Source organism: Spermophilus citellus, assembly GCF_964194105.1.
Source record: "Spermophilus citellus genome assembly, chromosome: 10".
In the NCBI taxonomy this organism is placed as follows: domain Eukaryota; kingdom Metazoa; phylum Chordata; class Mammalia; order Rodentia; family Sciuridae; genus Spermophilus; species Spermophilus citellus.
The window spans coordinates 99,473,670-99,492,757 of record NC_138197.1 but is presented as its reverse complement, the minus strand read 5'-3'; the positions used below and the strand labels follow the sequence as shown (position 1 = coordinate 99,492,757).

Here is a 19,088-nt window from a genome sequence, read left to right as displayed (position 1 = left end):
CTCACGGACGAGGGGTCCGCTCAGGGACGAGGGGTCCGCTCACGGACGAGGGGTCCACTCAGGGACGAGGGGTCCACTCACGGACGAGGGGTCCACTCAGGGACGAGGGGTGCACCACTCCTGACGACTGAAAGTTCTGATTTTCCCGGGTCTCGGCACCATTTGTCGCGACCCCCTTGCCCGCAAGGAAGACGCAACACCGGGAATCTTCTTCCAGTCGTTTATTCAGGTTCTCGAGATCTCTTCCACTCTACTCTCTTCTTCATCTTCCTCTTCTTCATCTTCCTCTCGGATGCCTCTCCCGGCCTTAATAAAGCACCTCAAGCCCCAATGCGAAGCTGCCACGTGGAGCTTTCTCATAGGGTGTTAGAAAACCACGCACCAACTCTCCCAATTAAGGAGTTGTTTGTCACAAACCACAGTCGAGCCAGCGCCATCTTGTAATGGCGACCGCAGCCCGCAGAAACGGCTCACTACAGTAGTCCATGTTGTAATCTGAAGTACTAAAGATAAATTAATTCAGCAGCCTGGTACTGCTGAGTCGTATTAATCATGATGCGAAGAGAGGTAATTTGTACAGAAATCACTCTCTCCACCTCTGAATCTACACAGTGAGCTATAAATAACTTGAATGGTGATAGCAAAAAGAAAGCAGAAACAGTGAGATGACCACTGGTGAAAGATAATCAATTTAATCTTTGTGTTCAGGAGATAGTGCGATTATAGCTTAAAATACTTAATTCAAAGCAACTTGAATTTTTCTGCTAGAAGCAAACCATTATTCAAGCTGTGAGATACTGGTCTTATCCTACTTCCTTTCCACGATATTGTGGATGACTCAATGAAGAAGTCCATAAATAGCCTGCAGTTCAATTGGGTAAGAAAAGCTGAATTAATGAAAGCATGAGATAAAACATACCAAGAGAACCTGGGCCACACAGAACAATGAGAGCTCTGGCTTTGATGCTAATAAGCAAGATGACTTGAAGAAATTACACTCTATAGATAAACAGAGCTCTTAGATTCTAAGGTTTCTTAAATACGGAATATCCATAGGTCAGGATACTAAAGATGGCCTTTACAGTCACGAAGAGTTATTCACAGAAAAGATAAGCAAAGGAAAATACTGCATATGGAGTGTTGACTACAGACCAGGAACTCTGTTAGGTTGCTTGTGCATATTTCACTTCATTTAGAGCTTTCCTTGAAGCCTATAAGGAAACTCTTGAGCAGAACATCAAGGACTTGCTCACGGCTATAGAGGAACAAGGATTTAAGTACAGTCTTATCATAATTCAATACCACTCTTGACTACCACATTGCTTTCCCAAGAAGCATAGTCACCTGCTGTTTTCCAAATTAAAATTGACAGCAAAAGAGGAATTATGAACTATTTTGTATGGCCAGTGGGCCCCAGTGTAGGGCTCTGTATGACACAGAGGGAATCCAATTTCCAGACAGTAAGACTCCCCAAGGAAATGTTTAGAAACTCCTGCCTTTGTGAAGATCTATAAAAACATGACATTTGCATCTTTCTATGGTGGATTAAATGTGAACCTTGCCAATCGCAGGAGAATTAGAATGTTATTTAATTAGATGTTATTTCAAAGACTAAACCAACTATATTATTAATCAATTTCCCAGTGTTTGGTCTCTTGGCAAAACAGTATCACTAATAAAATAATGAGCAAAATAGTGATTCTAAGAAACAATTATATATCTCCTAACTAATTCATGTAATCATATTTTTTTTAAAAAAACCTTGATGTTCTTTCCACATTACAATTCTGTAAAGATGAAAATATCTGAACCAACGAATGCTGCTTGGTTTGGGAATTCACTTTCAGGTGGATTAACAATTTGTAAACAGTTATTCACTTTTAAAAAGAGAAAGTCTTACCAAACATGCCTTACAATTCAAAAAAGATCTTTCTCTCTACTAACCAAATTCATGAGGCTTACCTTTAAGCTCCTGCTTCTCAAATTATTATTAAAAGTCACCTACTTTAAACTAATGAAAACAGCTCTAGATGAGGGGGGAAAAATGCTGTAACCAGGCAACAGTGATGACGTTAAGACGTTTTCTCTCTCTCACCAGATGGGTACTGTCACAGCATCTCTTGTTGCACATTGCTGAGATGACACTGTGTCTGTGTAACTGTTTTCCCCCACCACAGCTTTTCATGCTAAGCTATCTGAAATATATTTTCCATGAATGAAAAAAAAGATTAATTTATTTCTAACTCCTAAGTAACCTAAGTTGTGAAAAACAAAATGCATTAGGCAGTTGCAACTAATTCCCATTACTGAAAGACTGCATTCTACTATTAGTTAGTAGCATAAGATTATCTCCTGAACAACTCAGTTTGTGGGACAATAGCATTGCCAGTCAGTCCGACCTACCCTTTAGGTTCCATAGAGTGCATTTCACACTACTTCAATCCATATATAGGCATGCACTTTAAAGAAATTCAGTCACAATAGTCCAAATTCGATAGACTCAGAAACACTAAAACAAAACTCAGAAGCAGAAAACAACAAAAGGGAAAATTTATAAGGCAGCACTTGATTGTTGACAGAAAGAATTTGATCATAGATCTGCAGCCAGAGGAACATTTACTAGTAGCTAGTGGCACCCAATCCATGGAGAATAAGTTTGTAAATAGAGTCCTCAAGGTAAAGCCACCAGGAGGACACGTTATTCACCGCTGTGTCAATCAAATAGAGCCTCATGTGCCTCAATTCTAGGAAAGCATTTTGCTCTAAAATTCATGAGACTTTGCATGGGGTACTAGCTAAGTATGTTTAAATTGGATGAAAGTCACACATCTAGCACATGGTGGTGAAATGAAAAAAAGAAGAAAAAAGAAAAAAAGGGAAGAAATAGAATTGTATAGCTTTCAGTACTGAATTCCAGAGATGAAAAAAATTCCCTATAGTAAACTAAACTTAGAACTATAGACTGACAGATTAAAATTTCTTTCTAATAAGTATACCAATATAGACACCTGAGGTAGAATTATCTGAAAATCCAATGATAACAAATGAAATGAATGGCCCAGCAAAAAAGTGATTTGGACTTCAGTATCCTATGAATCAAACGCTTGGATACTGGTTAGCATTTCACAGTTTGCTTAGGAGGAATGAGAGTGCAATAGTCATGCCTGTAACATTTCCCTTAAAGGTCTTGGCTTAGGATATTTTCTACCAAACTATAATTAATTATCCTATTTTGTGATTTTCTTTCTTGTAAATAAAATTCATTACTTTCTTTAAAAAAAATAAAACACCCTGGGCTAATGGATCTTCTGCAGGTAGACCTAAGGATAAGGAATGAATTTGGTCAGTCTAATCAACTTCTGTGGTTAAAAGTCTTGTCCCAGTTGCTCGATCTAAAGAAGTACATCTTACCAAATTGTGCAAAATAAAGACTGTTATGTCAAGTAGCCATGAGGCACTTTAATATCATGACATTAATGTATAAGAGCCCTTTGGAATAATGATTTTGATGTATGAACTGGCATGATTGAAGCTTGCTGGAGCCTTGGGTCCACTTTAATAAAATACAGAATTACCAATTTCCTCCTCAAAGGAGGAGGATTTCAGTTGTATATAGAGTACAGTTACTTCAGAACTGCAATTGCAATTAAAACTGCAGGAGTTCAATCAAGTTGAGAAAAATAGTCTGATTACTTTAAGATGTAAGAACTCAGCAAAGATGGCTCAAGGTAGATAAAGTAAAATCACTAACTTCATCACTAATGTCTCTATTAGATGACTATTGTTTTCTCATTGAAATCCCTCTTTAGGGTTTTTAAAATTCCATGAAGAATTTTACTTCTCTATTATAGGATGAAAATAAAACAAACAATGTCATCTAATGCTGCTGGAGTTGGTAGTCAGTACCTCATTTTAATTATGTCATCACTACCTGGACACAAGACAGTTGAAACACTTTTTATTTGAGCACCATATCTTCTGATGGGAACTACAGAGATAATGTCCAACCGACAGGTGGAAAGAATCATAAATGCTGGTGATCTAAAACCTTCACCAAATTTTCCATTATAAAAGTCATTGTGGAACTTGAGTATCCCAGGTTTGTAGTCGTTTGTCTCTATGTAACTTACTGACACCAAGTGATAGGATGCGAAAAATTGAGAGCTCAAGACGTCTTGTTACAATAATTTCTAAACAAATACCATGAAGAAAGGTATTAGCAAATAGGATGAAGAAAGGAAGAAAGTAGGAAGGTAAGGAGAACACCTCAAAAAGGGAGAAGAAGGTCTACTGTATTTTGTTTTAATAGTGAGTCTCTAAAATTTAAGGAATCTTTTATTTTCCACATTAGGTTATTTACTTATAAGGAGCTGAATTTCATTATAGTCATCTTGATTCACAAAAAATAATACTTGCAAAGAACACCATGGACTTCCCTGACAGTTCTTTCCTTCTAAAATTAGGTTTCCTGTCGGATCTTTATAAAAGCTCCTCTCAGCACTTAAAAAAACAAAAAAGTATGACAATGCAGAGTTTTGTCTGGGGACTCTGCAACCAAGGATAATGAAGTCCTGGCTGTTCATTTTTTGTACATGAATTACCATATTTTAATTGAACAATTTTCAATTCTCTTAATTTTCCCTTTTTAAATTATGATTGCAGCACCTCTGTTTCTCTATTTCTATGTAAAAATGATTATGATAATCCAGAAGTTTTACATCAACTTACATATAAATTAACTGGAAAATAAAACATCTGGGTGAATAGAAATTCAACTTTTATACAGATTGATGAATCCAATGAGTACAACCTTCCTCTTGAAACTCAGAAAACCTGTTTCTTTTACTACAGAATTATTTAAATGATTACAATCCAAAGCAAGAGCTAAATGCTTCAGTGGTCTTAAATAGCAATAAGTCTGTATTAAGATACTCCTACAAGAGATGGAGGTTGCTGAACTGTTTTGGGATTTTTTACAGATTAATTTTATTTTGTTTTATTTATTTATTTAGTTATTTATTTTATTTTTATTTTTGGTGCTGGCGGTGCTGGGGATTGAACCCAGGGCCTTGTGCATGCAAGGCAAGCACTCTACCAACTGAGCTATATCCCCAGCCCTCTTCACAGATTAATTTTCAATTTAGAATCTTAGATATCATTTAAATTAAACATCAAGAACATTAGAATTAATGGATCAAAGGAGGATATTAGTCATTAAAAGTCTATGTTATCAATACAAATTACACCTAGGTAACCAACAGCCTGGTAACATAAATAGATTGACTGCAGAGTACCTTCTTACAACCTAAGTCAGAGGAGCCAATCAATTTTTATTCATAAATTTTAGTTACTTAACATACCCCTTACTAATTTCCAATCATACATTACAATTTTCAAACAGCTCATTTATACAAATATATTAATGTAATCAAAGAGCAAATTCATGAATTATTCAGACATACATGGAAGACTTATAAAAGTGTGCAAACATAAAAATATCAATTTTTAAGTCAATTGCAATAAAGAGTAGGTCCTGTAGAAGACTGAAAATTGAAATAAAGGAAAGTATTATTTGGTCAAAACTTAACTTCCCGCTACACACTATCCATCGTCACCAGCAGGCCCCTTGGGGAAATGTGCCACCATCTATTTAATACGTAAAACGCTAGAAAATTCCTCAGTGGGTTAGAAATATATTTTTTTTCTTTCCCTAAGAGTTTCCCTAAGAGTTATTAACTTTTGCCCCCCCAAAATTGTATATTATTTTAATATTACTTTAAGAAAAATATTGCAAATGCTGAACTTCAGTATCACTTTACAGTTACCTCAACCTTGGAAATGATAAATTGAATTTTTCCCATGCAAATAAAGATTCTACCTAGGTTTTCTCTTAGTAGCTAACACCTGCATCACCTAGGTTAAAATTCTTTCGTAAGTACAAAATTATTTATCATCTATCTATATTCTTATCTATCTGCCTAGCCGTTCAATATATATGTATTTCTGTAATTTATTTGAGAAAAAGCTATAAAATCATATTGGAGGACAGGGTAAAGAATGGAAGGAAGCAGTCCTTCTACAAGTAGAAACCCCTGTTTTCCAAAGTAAAGGAGCAGCCTATTCCAACCTGATTACAATAACAGCACACAGCACAATGTGGCTATTAATTCCCTCTGAACAATACATTAAAGAAAAAATTGCAAATTCACATGAAACTCAGTACCCATGAGAGACCTCATGTGCTTATTTCACAGGCTTCAGTGAGTTTCTTTGTTAAGCCTGAATGCACTAACTACATACATCTACACAAACTATTATGTACAAAGATGTCTACAAGAAAAAGCAAATCATAATTTTATTTTTGAATGTGCAGGTTTCCTTCAGCAAGCTTCAGCATAGTCCCATTTAAAGAGGGAAAACAAAACTCTCATGCACACACTTGAGGGTGAGAAGGTCACTCCATTATGTAAGGTCACTTGTGGGTGAAAAGAAACCCTCCCATTTTGACCAGCTAAGGAAAACTGTCACACATGACATTCTATTCAATTCATGTCTAGGAAATAAGTGTTAAAACTTTACTGAATAATAGGGAATACATCTATACAATATTGCAAAGGTAATAATTCCTCAGTCGTTTTTATATACTTCTATGTAGAACATTGATTTTTGTCCCAAAGAAGTTCTATTTTCTGAATTTTCTAAACAGTTATAAATCTGAACTTAGGTAAGTAATTTTTCCTTTAGTAAATAAAACAAGAGATAATAGAAACCCTCTCTGTGATTTTCATCGATGTAAGGAATTTTTCTATTGCTCTGATCATTCATTTTCTATTTCATATTACAAAAGATATGGAAAACATGTTTTCCTAAGAGTAATATACAAAGAGATAACATAAGAAGCACAATTCCTCAGACTCAAGAAGATCAAAAATATAAAACATGATCTTCAACTTTAGTTACCTACTCAATCTTCTAGACAGTAATCATATTTAAAATCAGATCTAATTTTTGCAAAGAAAGATTAATTTTTAATACAAATTTGATTTTCTATCCCCAGATACTCAGAAAATAGAAGTGCTGAAAGTACTAATATAAAAAGACCTGTCTAATTCAATGAACAAAGTGGAAATCCACTAAAATGTGTGCATATGAAGGCTACAAGGCTCCCATAGATCTTTCAGTGAGTCAAATGGAAAAAAAAAAATCTCTACACTTAAGTGAGGAGGAAAATAGCCTCCAAAACATCACCTACCTACTCTTAAAAACACACAAAATCCCTCAAAAAAAAAGAGATTTTTTTTTCCTGTTTGCTTGTTTTACAGTTTACATTCCAACTCTTTAATAAGAATATGTTTTTCCCGAGGGCCACTTAGTATAAGAAAAACAGAGAATAAACAAAATTAGTAAACAAATAAATTATATGTATTATGATAATTGTTTTTGAGAAAAATAAATTTTTCTGCCTGAAGGCTAGGCAGAAGAAATTAGATTTTATAAGACACAGGAAAGATGGCACAGACTCCTATGGCAGGAACTGCAGGAACTGTGGGAGCAGTGTGCAGGGTGGATAAGACTGCAGGAAGAACAGAGAAGAGCGATGAGGATAACTAAAACCAAGGCAGATGATAACACCACTGCCACAGTTCCAAGGCAATGTGAACATTGAAGGTGGGATGAATGCCATAGATACTGCAAAGGGAAATCTGAGATGTGGCAATAGATAGGACATGAGAAGCTAAGAAGAAAAGAAAGGTAAAGAGGTCTTTAGTGCTTTTCTCTATGGACCAAGAAAATGGCGGCCCCAGTGTCACTTATGCATTGTATTGTTACATATTAACAATATGACAGTCAAAGAATTGCTTATTCCTACTGAAACAAGAACTACCTGAATCCTGATTTGGTGCCTGATAATCATAGCTTAAGTTCTTCTCCAGTCTTTGAGAAATTTTGAACATTTCAGCAGTATCTACATACACGTTTGGAAAATGCTCACCAGTTTGCCACCAATGGTCTAGGACAGGCACTCTGAAGACCCTTTTGGACCATTCCAGAGTCTCCACATCACATCGTTCTCCAGCCACAAATAATGTTTTGAATCTGAATATGAGAGAAACAGCAAATTCAAATTATTCCTTGAAAATAAATCTAAATTATTTCACCTACATTTTAACAATATTGCCAAATTTAATTGAGTGAACTACGTCAGAGGAAAATAGCCAAGAGACATTACTTGTTTTGACCCAAATGCAACCAAACACAAATCCCAGGGTGCTTAAAAAGCAGAATTCACAGCTACAGCTTCTCAAGTTTGAGAAGAGCAATTCAGTTGATGTTAGTAACCTATCTGTAGTATTTTTCTAATGATCAAACATGAAAACCTTTTTCTCCTTGACACTACCCCTGCTAATTTTATCATCAGTGTTGATTGCTATCTTCTCCTAAAGGATAAGAACAAAAATATACTCACAAGTATTAGCGGAGGCAACAGATATGCTCAAAAATATAAAGCTGTTATTCCTTCTTATGAGTTCTTCTTGTAAAGGTAATTTTAATCTCAAGAACATGTTAACCTTATTTCAAAATCATTAAAAAAAACAGCTGATGTAAATGTTATTGTTACCTTCCAGGTCAAAGAGACTCTCATCAAAAAAAAAAAAAAAAATACAGGGATACAAAGAGATAAAAGAAGGTTTAGAAGTTTTGATAGAGAGAACCATGTCACAGACCAGAAAAAATTAAATAGCAAATAGAATTGAGTTGACTCTACTCCTAGTTCATTGACATAATGGCTATTTCTCCTTCTTCATTATCACCAAAATAAAAAAAGTTATATTCAACAAACAGAAACCCACATGTTCATCTTAATGTAACCTGCCACCAAAGAGATCCTATTAGTCACTTAATTCTTATAAATTTCATGAAGAGTCATGAAGATTCAAATATTCCTACCTCTGCACCAAAAATATTCTATCTGCCATAAACATATATTTCATTCAACATTTTTTTATTTTTTGTCTATATGCCACACTGAACTATGAGTTCCTTAGGAGCATTCATCTTTATGAACCCAGTAACGACCATGGTGTGTGGAATTTTTATTTAAGTTTCCAGAGGCTCAGAATGATAAGTACAGAGATGGAGGTGGGGGTTGGCAAAATATTTGCCAGTTGGTTTTATTCTTTTAATGCAAAGAGAAACCATGTTGGTTTCTAAACAATTGAGTATGGTACTGTGATGGGAGAAGAGAAAAGTTCTGGAATGGCTATTTTAGGAAATTTCAAGTTCATTGCATAAAAGTGAAAGGGGTAAATAAAAGTTGGCTTCCATGGACTCAACTGGCAGCCTAAGACAGCACAGGTTGGGTGTGATACAGAAGAGAAGGGCTGGCAGCTCAGTACTGGGGAGGATGCCTGAAAAATCTAAACAAGCAAGCGGAGTGGGCAGTAACACATTAACAACCAGAATGGAAAAGAAACATCAGAATAAATAATGGGGTGAAAGACCAGAAGTCATAAAAATAAATTAAAAGTTTGGTGAAAATGAGGGTAGAAACAGTAAAACAGTATAGTTCTTATACAGGGTAATTTTAAACTTAGAGACTTTAAAAATGTGTTTATTCTGAGAGATGATATTGTTTAGTGACCAAGTGGCTATAGCATGGAAAAATATTGGGAGAAGTAAAATTATGTTAATAAAAGGATCATTGTCAAGATAGCACAAATCACTCAAGGACTGTAGTATGGACAGTAGAGAAGAAGCCCATGACTTGTAAACTAAAGTCTCTTGAAGACCTCTGAAGAAGGGGAAACAGTGTTATAAATAACTAGCACAAACTTCAATAAAAGATGGGCTAATATATTAGGTTGCCAGCTTTACCTTAACATCACCCCTAAATTTTATCAATAATCTTAGCTCCAAAGATGCAGTTTGGCCTCAGTAGGAGAAAAGGTAAAAGATCCTAGTTGCAGACAAGTTATTGAAAACATGTTAATTAATTTCTAAGTATAAATGAATCACTGATAAATGGCATCTGCACTTGAAATGCTACCACGAGAAATTATTCTTGGTAATTTTCATTGGCAGATGAATCTATCTGTACATAAAAGTGTCAAAAGAGGTTTTAGTTAAATTGTGCAAAACAGTGTACTGTTACTGCTCTCTGTATTTTCTGAGGATAAAGGATCAATGTCTCTGAATATATTGATACCCAGGGGACAAAATTATTTAATCATGGTATCTTATTTTGGAGGGGATGATGGATGATGCAGTTGGAATCACAAGACTTAGATTGGTATGATCTAATTAAATATAATGAGAGCTACAGATGCAAGAAGTGTCATAGCTTAAAATTTTCAAGTAGTTACATTCAGAGATGTGAGAAAAATAAAGTTAAATTATTTTTTAATGGTATTGCAGATTGAATTCAGGGGTACTCTACCACTGAGCTCCATTCTCAGCCCCTTTTAATTTTTTTTTTTTAATTTTAAGACACGATCTTACTAAGTCAGTTGGGCTGGCCTTGAACTTGTGATCCTCCTGCCTTGTCTCATAAATTGCTGGTATTACAGGTGTGCACCTATGGCACCCACTTCGAATGAGTACTTTCTAAATATTTTATTAAACCAAATTTATCTAAAATGTTACTATTTCAACATGTAATAAGTATAAAAATTACTAGTGAAACATCTTCCTGTCTGTCTTGCGTGCCAAGTCTCAATTTAGACTTAACACATTTAAAGAGCTCAGAAGCCAGAGAGGGTTTAGTGGCTACCATATGGGACAGTGTAGAGGAAGATCATGACTTTCTGAAAGAAAAAAAAAAAACAGAATTCTTACATCTAGACCAGATTGAGACAATTTTTAATTTAATACTCTATACACAATTCTTCATCAAGTCATTATGTCAGTAATTTCTTTTGACTTAGATGTATGTACATGTACAGGTGTGGGTATGCATATTCTATTAAATATGGCTAAGACAATATTACTTAATGTGTCTCTAAGTTGACTATCATCAAATAGTTTTGGAAAATTTGGGGTTTAGTCTGGTTTAATAATTTAGCATATTCATATGACTATAAAGGGACATCACACTGTCAAAAGTTTTTGACTGGCTACCCCATGTCATATTTCCCAATTGTATGCCCCAAATTATCTAAAAGCCATTTTTTTTGACAGGATAAATACCAAAGGTGATGTTTAAATGTCTTTGTAAAGACAGAGAAGCATAACTTCAAATTCCGTATTAGAAAAGAACCCAGAATCAGAGTTGTTAAAAAAAAATCATTCAAATGATTATGGTGAGTGCCCTTTGCAGCATGCAAGTCTACTAGAATAACACTGAAATCTTGACAATAGGAAGGGAGATGGTGTAAAAATGAGAATGGGAAAGCAAGAAGAAAGACTAAAAAAGGGTATAAACTAGAAAAAGATAAGTCATAAATTTTGACAAACACCATATATATTTGGAATTCGAGATAAAAGTTAAGTAATCAAATGCATACATTTGTAAGTTGTGATTAAAATTTAGATTGTACAATACAACTTTATCTGACAGAAACTGATGTAGTAGAAATGTATTTCTATATTAGGTTTTTAAAGTACATTAAAGTACTGGAACAACACATACCAAGCTCTGAAAGAAAATGGATGGCAACCAAGAATCTTATACCCAGCAAAATTAAGCTTCAGATTTGATAACAAAATAAAAACCTTTCATGATAAACAAAAGTTAAAAGAATTTACAGCGAAAAAGCTTCAACTACATAGCATCCTCAGCAAAATATTCCAGGAGGAGGAAATGAAAAACAACAATGAAAATCAGCAAAGGGAGGAACTACACTAAAGGAAAGGCCAATCAAAGGAGAAAACAAGTCAAGTTAAAAACCAAAAATAAACCAAAATGTCCGGGAATACAAATCATATTTCAATAATAACTCTGGATGTGAATGATCTAAACTCATTAATTAAAAGACATAGACTGACAGATTGGATTTTTTTTTAAAAAAGACCTAACAATATGTTGCCTTCAAGAGACTCATCTCACAGGAAAAGACATCCACAGATGAAGGTGAAAGGGTGGGAAAACACATACCACTTACATTGACCATGTAAACAAGAAGGGGTTTCCATCCTCATATCAGATAAGGTGGACTTCAAAACCAAAGCTAGTGAAAAGGGATAAAGAAGGACATTTCATACTGCTTAAGGGATTCATACATCATCAAACAAACTCTACTCAAAATCAAGAACTAAGTAGATCACAGGACAATAATCTGGATGACTTTAATGCACCTCTCTTACCACTGGATATATTTTTCAAACAAAAATTAAAGAAAGAAACTATAGAACTCAATAAGACAATAATGTGGATTTAACAGATGTATATAGAATATTCCACCCATCAATGAGTGAATACATTTTCTTCTCAGCAGCACATGGATTCTTCTCCAAAATAGACCATAGGTTGTGCCACAAAGCAAGTCTTAGAAAATACAATATATATATATATATATTTTTTTTTTTCTTGGTTGATAAGTTTTTGATGGCAGCTCCTATTTCCTTGCTTGAAATTGATCTGTTTAAATTGTGTATGTCTTCTTGACTCAGTTTGGGTTAATCATATGCCTCTAGAAATTTGTCTTCAAGGTTTTATATTTTAGTGGAGTATAAATAGAGAGAGAGAGTATATATATTATATATATATATATATATTATATATATATATATATATAATATATATATATATATATAGAGAGAGAGAGAGAGAGAGAGATGCTACCTTGCATTTTATCACACTGTAATGGAATGAAATTAGAAATCATTGATAAAATTAAAAAGGGAAGCTACTGCAATACATGGAGACTAAACCATATGCTATTGAATGAAACATGGATAACAAAAGACTTCAGGGAAGAGATAAGAAAAATTCCTAGTGGTAAATGAGAACTCTGAAACAACTTATTAAAATCTCTGGGAAACAATGAAAGCAATACTAAGAGGAAAGTTCATTGCATTAAGCTTACTCATTAAAAGAAGAAAAAGTCAACAAATAAACGATCTGACATTACATATCAAAGCCCTAGATAAAGAAGAACAAACCAACACCCAAAATAGTAGAATACAGGAGATAATTAAAAGGAGGGTGGATATCAATGTATTTTACACAAAAGAAACAATTTTAAAAATTAACAAAATAAAAAGCTGGTTCTTTGAAAAATAAAATAAATAAAATTCACAAACCCTTAGCCACCCTAACAAAAAAGAAGGAGGGAGAAAACTCAAATTACTAGAATTTGTGATGAAAATGGAAATATCATGTCAGACACCATTGAAATACAGAAGACAATTAGAAACTATTTTGAAAATTTATACTTCACTAAAATATAAAACCTTGAAGATATCTCTAGAGGCATATGATCAACCCAAACTGAGTCAAGAAGACATACACAATTTAAACAGATCAATTTCAAGCAAGGAAATAGGAGCTGCCATCAAAAACTTATCAACCAAGAAAAGCCTAGGACCAGGTGGATTCACAGCTGATTTCTACAAGACCTAAAAAGAAGAATTAATACCAATAATCTTCAAATTATTCCTTAAAATAGAAAATGAAGGAACCCTTCCACACTCATTCTACAAAGCTAGTATCATCCTGATACCAAAACCAGGCAGAGACACATCAGGGAAAGAAACTTTCAGACCAATATCCCTGATACAAAAATTCTAAATAAAATTCTGGCAAATCGTGTAAAAAACATTTTTAAAAAAATAGTGTACATGATCAAGTGGGGTTCATCCCAGGGATGCAAGGTTGGTTCAAATTATGGAAATCAATAAATGTAATCCATCACATAAATAGATTTAAGATAAGAATCTTATGATTATATCAATTGATGCAGAGAAAGCATTTGACAAAATACAACACACTTTCATGTTCAAAACACTAGAAAAACTAGAGATAGTAGGAATATACCTCAACACTATAAAAGCTATCTATGCTAAATCCAAGGCCATTCTAACTGGAGAAAAATTAGAAGCATTCCCTCTAAAAACTGGAACAAGACAGGGATACACTCTTTCACCAATTCTATTCAACATAGTCCTTGAAACTCTAGCCAGAGCAATTAGATGAAAGAAATTAAAGGAATACAAAGAGGAAAAGAAGAACTCAAATTATAATTGTTTGCCAACAACATGATTCTATACTTAGAGGATCCAAAAAACTCCTCAAGAAAACTTCTAGAATTAATAAATGAATTCAGCAAAGTAGCAGGATAGAAAATCAATACCCATAAATCAAATGTGTTTCTATACATCAGTGATGAATCCTCTAAAAGAGAAATTAGAAAAACTGCCCCATTCACAAAGGTCTCAAAAAAAAAAAAACCAACAACTGGGAATCAATTTAACAAAAGAGGTGAAAGATCTCTACAACAAAAACTACAGAACACTAAAGAAATAAATTGAGTAAGACCTTAGAATATGGAAAGGTCTCCCATGCTCTTGAATAGGCAATATTAATATTGTCAAAATGGCCATACTACCCAAAGTATTATACAGATTCAATGCAATTCCAATTAAAATCCCAATGTTATTCCTTATAGAAATAGAAAAAGCAATCATTAAATTCTTTTGGAAAAATAAGAGACCCAAAACAGCGAAACAATCCTTAGCAAGAAGAGTGAAGCAGGAGGCATCACAATACCAAACCTTAATCTATACTGGAAAGCTAAAGTAAAAAAAAAAAAGACTTAGTATTGGCACCAAAACTGACATATAGACCAATGGTACAGAATAGAAGGCACAGAGACAAAACCACATAAATACAGTTATCTCATAATAGACAAAGGAGCCAAAACATACATTGGAAAAAAAAGGTAGCCTCTTCAATAAGTGGTGCTAGGAGAACTGGAAATCCATCTGCAGCAAAATGAAACTAAACCCTTATCTCTCACTATGCACAAAATTCAATTCTAAATGGATCAAGGACCTAGGAATTAGATAAGAGACCCTGAGCCTAATAGAGGAAAACATAGGCCCAAATCTTCATCACATTGGATTAGGCCTCGATTTCCTTAACAAGATTCCTAAAGTGCAAGAAAGAAAATCAAGAATTAATAAATGAGATGGATTCAAACTAAAAAGGTTCTTCTCAGCAAAAGAAACAATCATGGAAGTGAAGAGAGAGCTCACATTTTGGAACAAATTTTTGCCATATGCATGTCAGATATAGCGCTAGTCTCCAGGATATATAAAGAACTCAAAAGACTTAACACCACCAACAAAAACCCCCAAACAACCCAATCAATAAATGGGCTAAAGAGCAGAACAGACACTTCTCAGAAGATGTACAATTGATAACAAATATATGAAAAAATGTTCAAGACTTCTAGTAATTGAAGAAATGCAAATCAAAACTACTCTAAGATTTCATCTCACTCCAGTCAGAATGACATTTATCAAGAATGCAAACAACAATGAGTGTTGTCAAGGACGTAGGGGAAACGGCACAATCATATATTGCTGGTGGGACTGCAGATTGGTGTCACCTATGTGGAAAGCATTATGGAGATTCCTTAGAATCTCCAAGGAATGGAACTTGGAAAATTTGGAATGGAACCACCATTTGACCCAGCTATCCCACTCCTTGGTCTATACTCAAAGGATTTAAAATCAGCATTCTACAGTGATGCAGCCACATCAATATTTATAGCAGCTCAATTCACAATAGCTAAATTGTGGAATCAAACTAGATGTCCTTCAATAGATGAATGGATAAAGAAACTGTGGTATACATACACAATGCAATATTATTCAGCATTAAAAGAGAATAAAATTATGGCATTTGCATGTAAATGGATGGAATTGGAGAATATCATACTAAACAAAATAAGCCAATACCCCAAAACTGAAGGATGAATGTTCTATCTGATAAGTGGATGCTGATCCATAATGGGGGAGGACATGGGAAAAATGGAGGTACTTTGATTGGGCAAAGGGGAGGGAGAGATGGGGAGAGCCTATGGGGGGAGGATAGATGGTGGAATGTGATGAATATTATTACCTGAGGTACATATATGACTACACATATGGTGCAATGATATGTCATGTATAATCAGAGAAATGAAAAGTTGTGCTGCAATTGTATACAATGAATCAAAATGCATTCTGCTGTCATATATATGTAATTAAAAGAAATAAATTTAAAAAAGAAAGATTAAAAATTGTATATTGTTTTAAAGATGTATTTTCAAAAAGTTAAATCAGCTATTTTTTATACAGTAATTTGGGTTCTCTGGAGGATAAATTTACCTGAGTTAATTACATGTGTTCCAAATCTGCACTGTGCCATGTGGTAGCTACTATCTACACATGGCTATTTCAACTTTAGTTAAAATTTGAGAATATTTAAAATACCAGTTTCTCAGTGACAATAACTCCATTTTAAGAGTTCAATAATCACATATAGCAAATGCCCATCTTCCTGTAGTCTTCAGTTTTATGGGCAAGTGTTATTTTAGATTATTATTGACTAATTAATAAAATTGTAGATAATAATCTGATGATATTAATACATTGGCAGGAAAATCTGCTTCTAAACCTAAAGTATTAAAATATTTTTAAAAATGATAATATGTAATACCCAGAATAGAAAATTAAATTTTAAAAAAGCAAAAAGGAAGAAATTAATGAGCATAAAACTTAGGCACCTTTCCCCAAGTTTATATTAAATTTAGCACATTTCAAGACTCATATGGTAAGGGAAAGGCCAACAGGAAAAAAATGGATAGATAGTCAAATTAGTTTTAGTACAAAGTAGAAAATAAGTCACATGGAAATAGATAAAAAGCTGAAAACAAATCTGGTGAAGAATGTTCAGGTAATAAAATAGGATCAGAAGGAAATGGACTAAAATGAATATTTCTGTCAAGGTCCATCAATTACCAAACAAGCAAATTTATTTTTCACTTGTGCCAACAGATGTTGAATAAAAATAGATTATTCCAGTGATGCCTCATCAACTTCTAATTCACATGACAGATCATCATTATTTTTTGCCAACTAAATTTCTGCAGTTATCTTCATCTTTCCGTCATTCTAGAGTCTTGTACTTGCTTCCCACTCAAATCCACTTTTGAAATATAAAGACATCTGTGGTAATATTATATATGTATTTTCCCCATCAATAGCCAACTAGCACTTCATCCAACAATCTCTCTCAAAGATAGCCAGATAGACTGGAGAAAGTATTTTTAAACAGCACCTTTTGAAGGTGTCAGAAAATAAAAGGGACAATGGGCACCTGAGTCATTAAAATATCAAGGAGAAAGCTATATAGAAAAGGAAGCCAGACATTCACTTGCTGATTCCTGTGATGGGACATTTATCAATTGGCAAATTAGTTAAAAAAACAAAAACAAAGGAGAAACTAAACAAAAACTGTGGGGCCAGAGACTCAGAAAATTAACAGAACTTTCAGCCAAAATAGTTTATTGGCAAAAGAAAATTATAGGTCAAAAACCAAAATGGAAAAAGATATTGTAAAACATCTAGGTGTTCAGCTGGAAGACCTGAAGACGTACTCCCTAATAGTAAAGGAAAACTGGAAAGAAACCAGCCCTCTGGAATACTGAAGTCTAGCTTTGAATCAAATAAGCCTCTAATCAGATAGAAGTGATCTGCCCTATGGTAGCTCCCTGCCCAAATAGGTATTGCTCTGTGAAGTTATAACAACATCCAGAGTCCAAACATAGCTTATTTATGCTTCTTTTTACAACAATGACATATTGGGAGACAAGACCTTAGGATCAAAGACACAAGAGAAAAATGAAACAGAAAACAAAACAAAAACCACAAAATTTCAGGTATTCTGTTTATCAACATAGATTTCAAAATCACTTTCATGCATTCTTCCACAAGTTAAGGTAAAAAAAGACTTCCAAACTCATTTTATAAGGCTAACATAACCATGAAATCACAACCAATGGTGGTATAAAAAAGGAAAACTAGAGGTAAATGTTGATTACGAGTATGAACTTAACATTTTCCCAAAATTAGGAAAAAGGAAAGGAAAATAGGTGTAGCACAGAAAAAGGTAAAGATATCATTATATATTTGTTCAAATCCACAGAATATATATAATACCTAGAATAAACCTAAATAAACCATGGATTTAGGATTATAATGGTGCACCAATGTAGGTCCATCAATTGTACAGAATGTGCCAATCAAGTGGGACAGGTTAACAGTAAAGGAGTGTGCATGGTTTTTTGTTTTTTTGGAGGGGTGGGGATAGGAAGTATATAGGAATGCTGTACTTTCACTAAATTTTGTCCTAACTTAAAATTCTAGAAGTATAGTTTTTTTAAAAAAAGATTCATAAAATTACAGCAAATTGAATTCACTATGTTTTAAAAAGAATACTATACCAACAAAGTTGTGCTTTTCCCAATGTAAGGATGGTTTGATACTTGAAAAATCAATCATTATAATTCACCACATTAACAAATAGCAGAATAATGATGGGGAGAAATCCCATAGTCCTCAATAGTTGAAGAAAAAACACTTGATAAAATCTTCAATACTAGTAATGGGAAGAACTCTGCCAATTAACCTGATAGAGTTAATATACAATAAAAACTATGTTAGTAATAAAAAACACTAAAACTGTTTTACATAGTTATGTTGAATGCTTTCTCCCTGATAAACTGCATGAGATAAAAATGCACTTCATCACCACTTAATCAAGAGTGTACAAAAGGTACACATCAATACAGTAAGAAAAATAAATAAAGGAGATAGCAATTTTTATAAGGAGAAAACTGATTTTGTGTATAATAAAATCCATACAAACATACATGAAAACTATGAAATTAATAAGTAACTCAAGCAACACTAACAAAAGGCAGGTCACTATACAAATACAGGTAAATGTCCATATACAAGGATAAAACAATAAAATGCATGCAAGACATTCCCAGAGCAAGCCCAAAATCATTAATGTAGGAAATTAAAGACCTAAATAAATCAAGAGATACACTATAGTCATGAATTGGTATGCCTTTTAACATGTAAATTTTCACTGT

The 19,088-nt window shown here is 33.8% G+C and overlaps 1 protein-coding gene across 1 annotated transcript in view; it reads right to left on the bottom strand.

The window, feature by feature from the left end:
• Positions 1 to 19,088, bottom strand: part of ACSS3 (acyl-CoA synthetase short chain family member 3) — a 173,259-nt gene that overhangs the window by 45,794 nt on the left and 108,377 nt on the right. Inside the window, exon 9 of the mRNA XM_081309979.1 lies at positions 7,994 to 8,097. Coding sequence (XP_081166105.1) covers positions 7,994 to 8,097 — 104 coding nt within the window. The remainder of the gene's footprint in view (positions 1 to 7,993; positions 8,098 to 19,088) is intronic.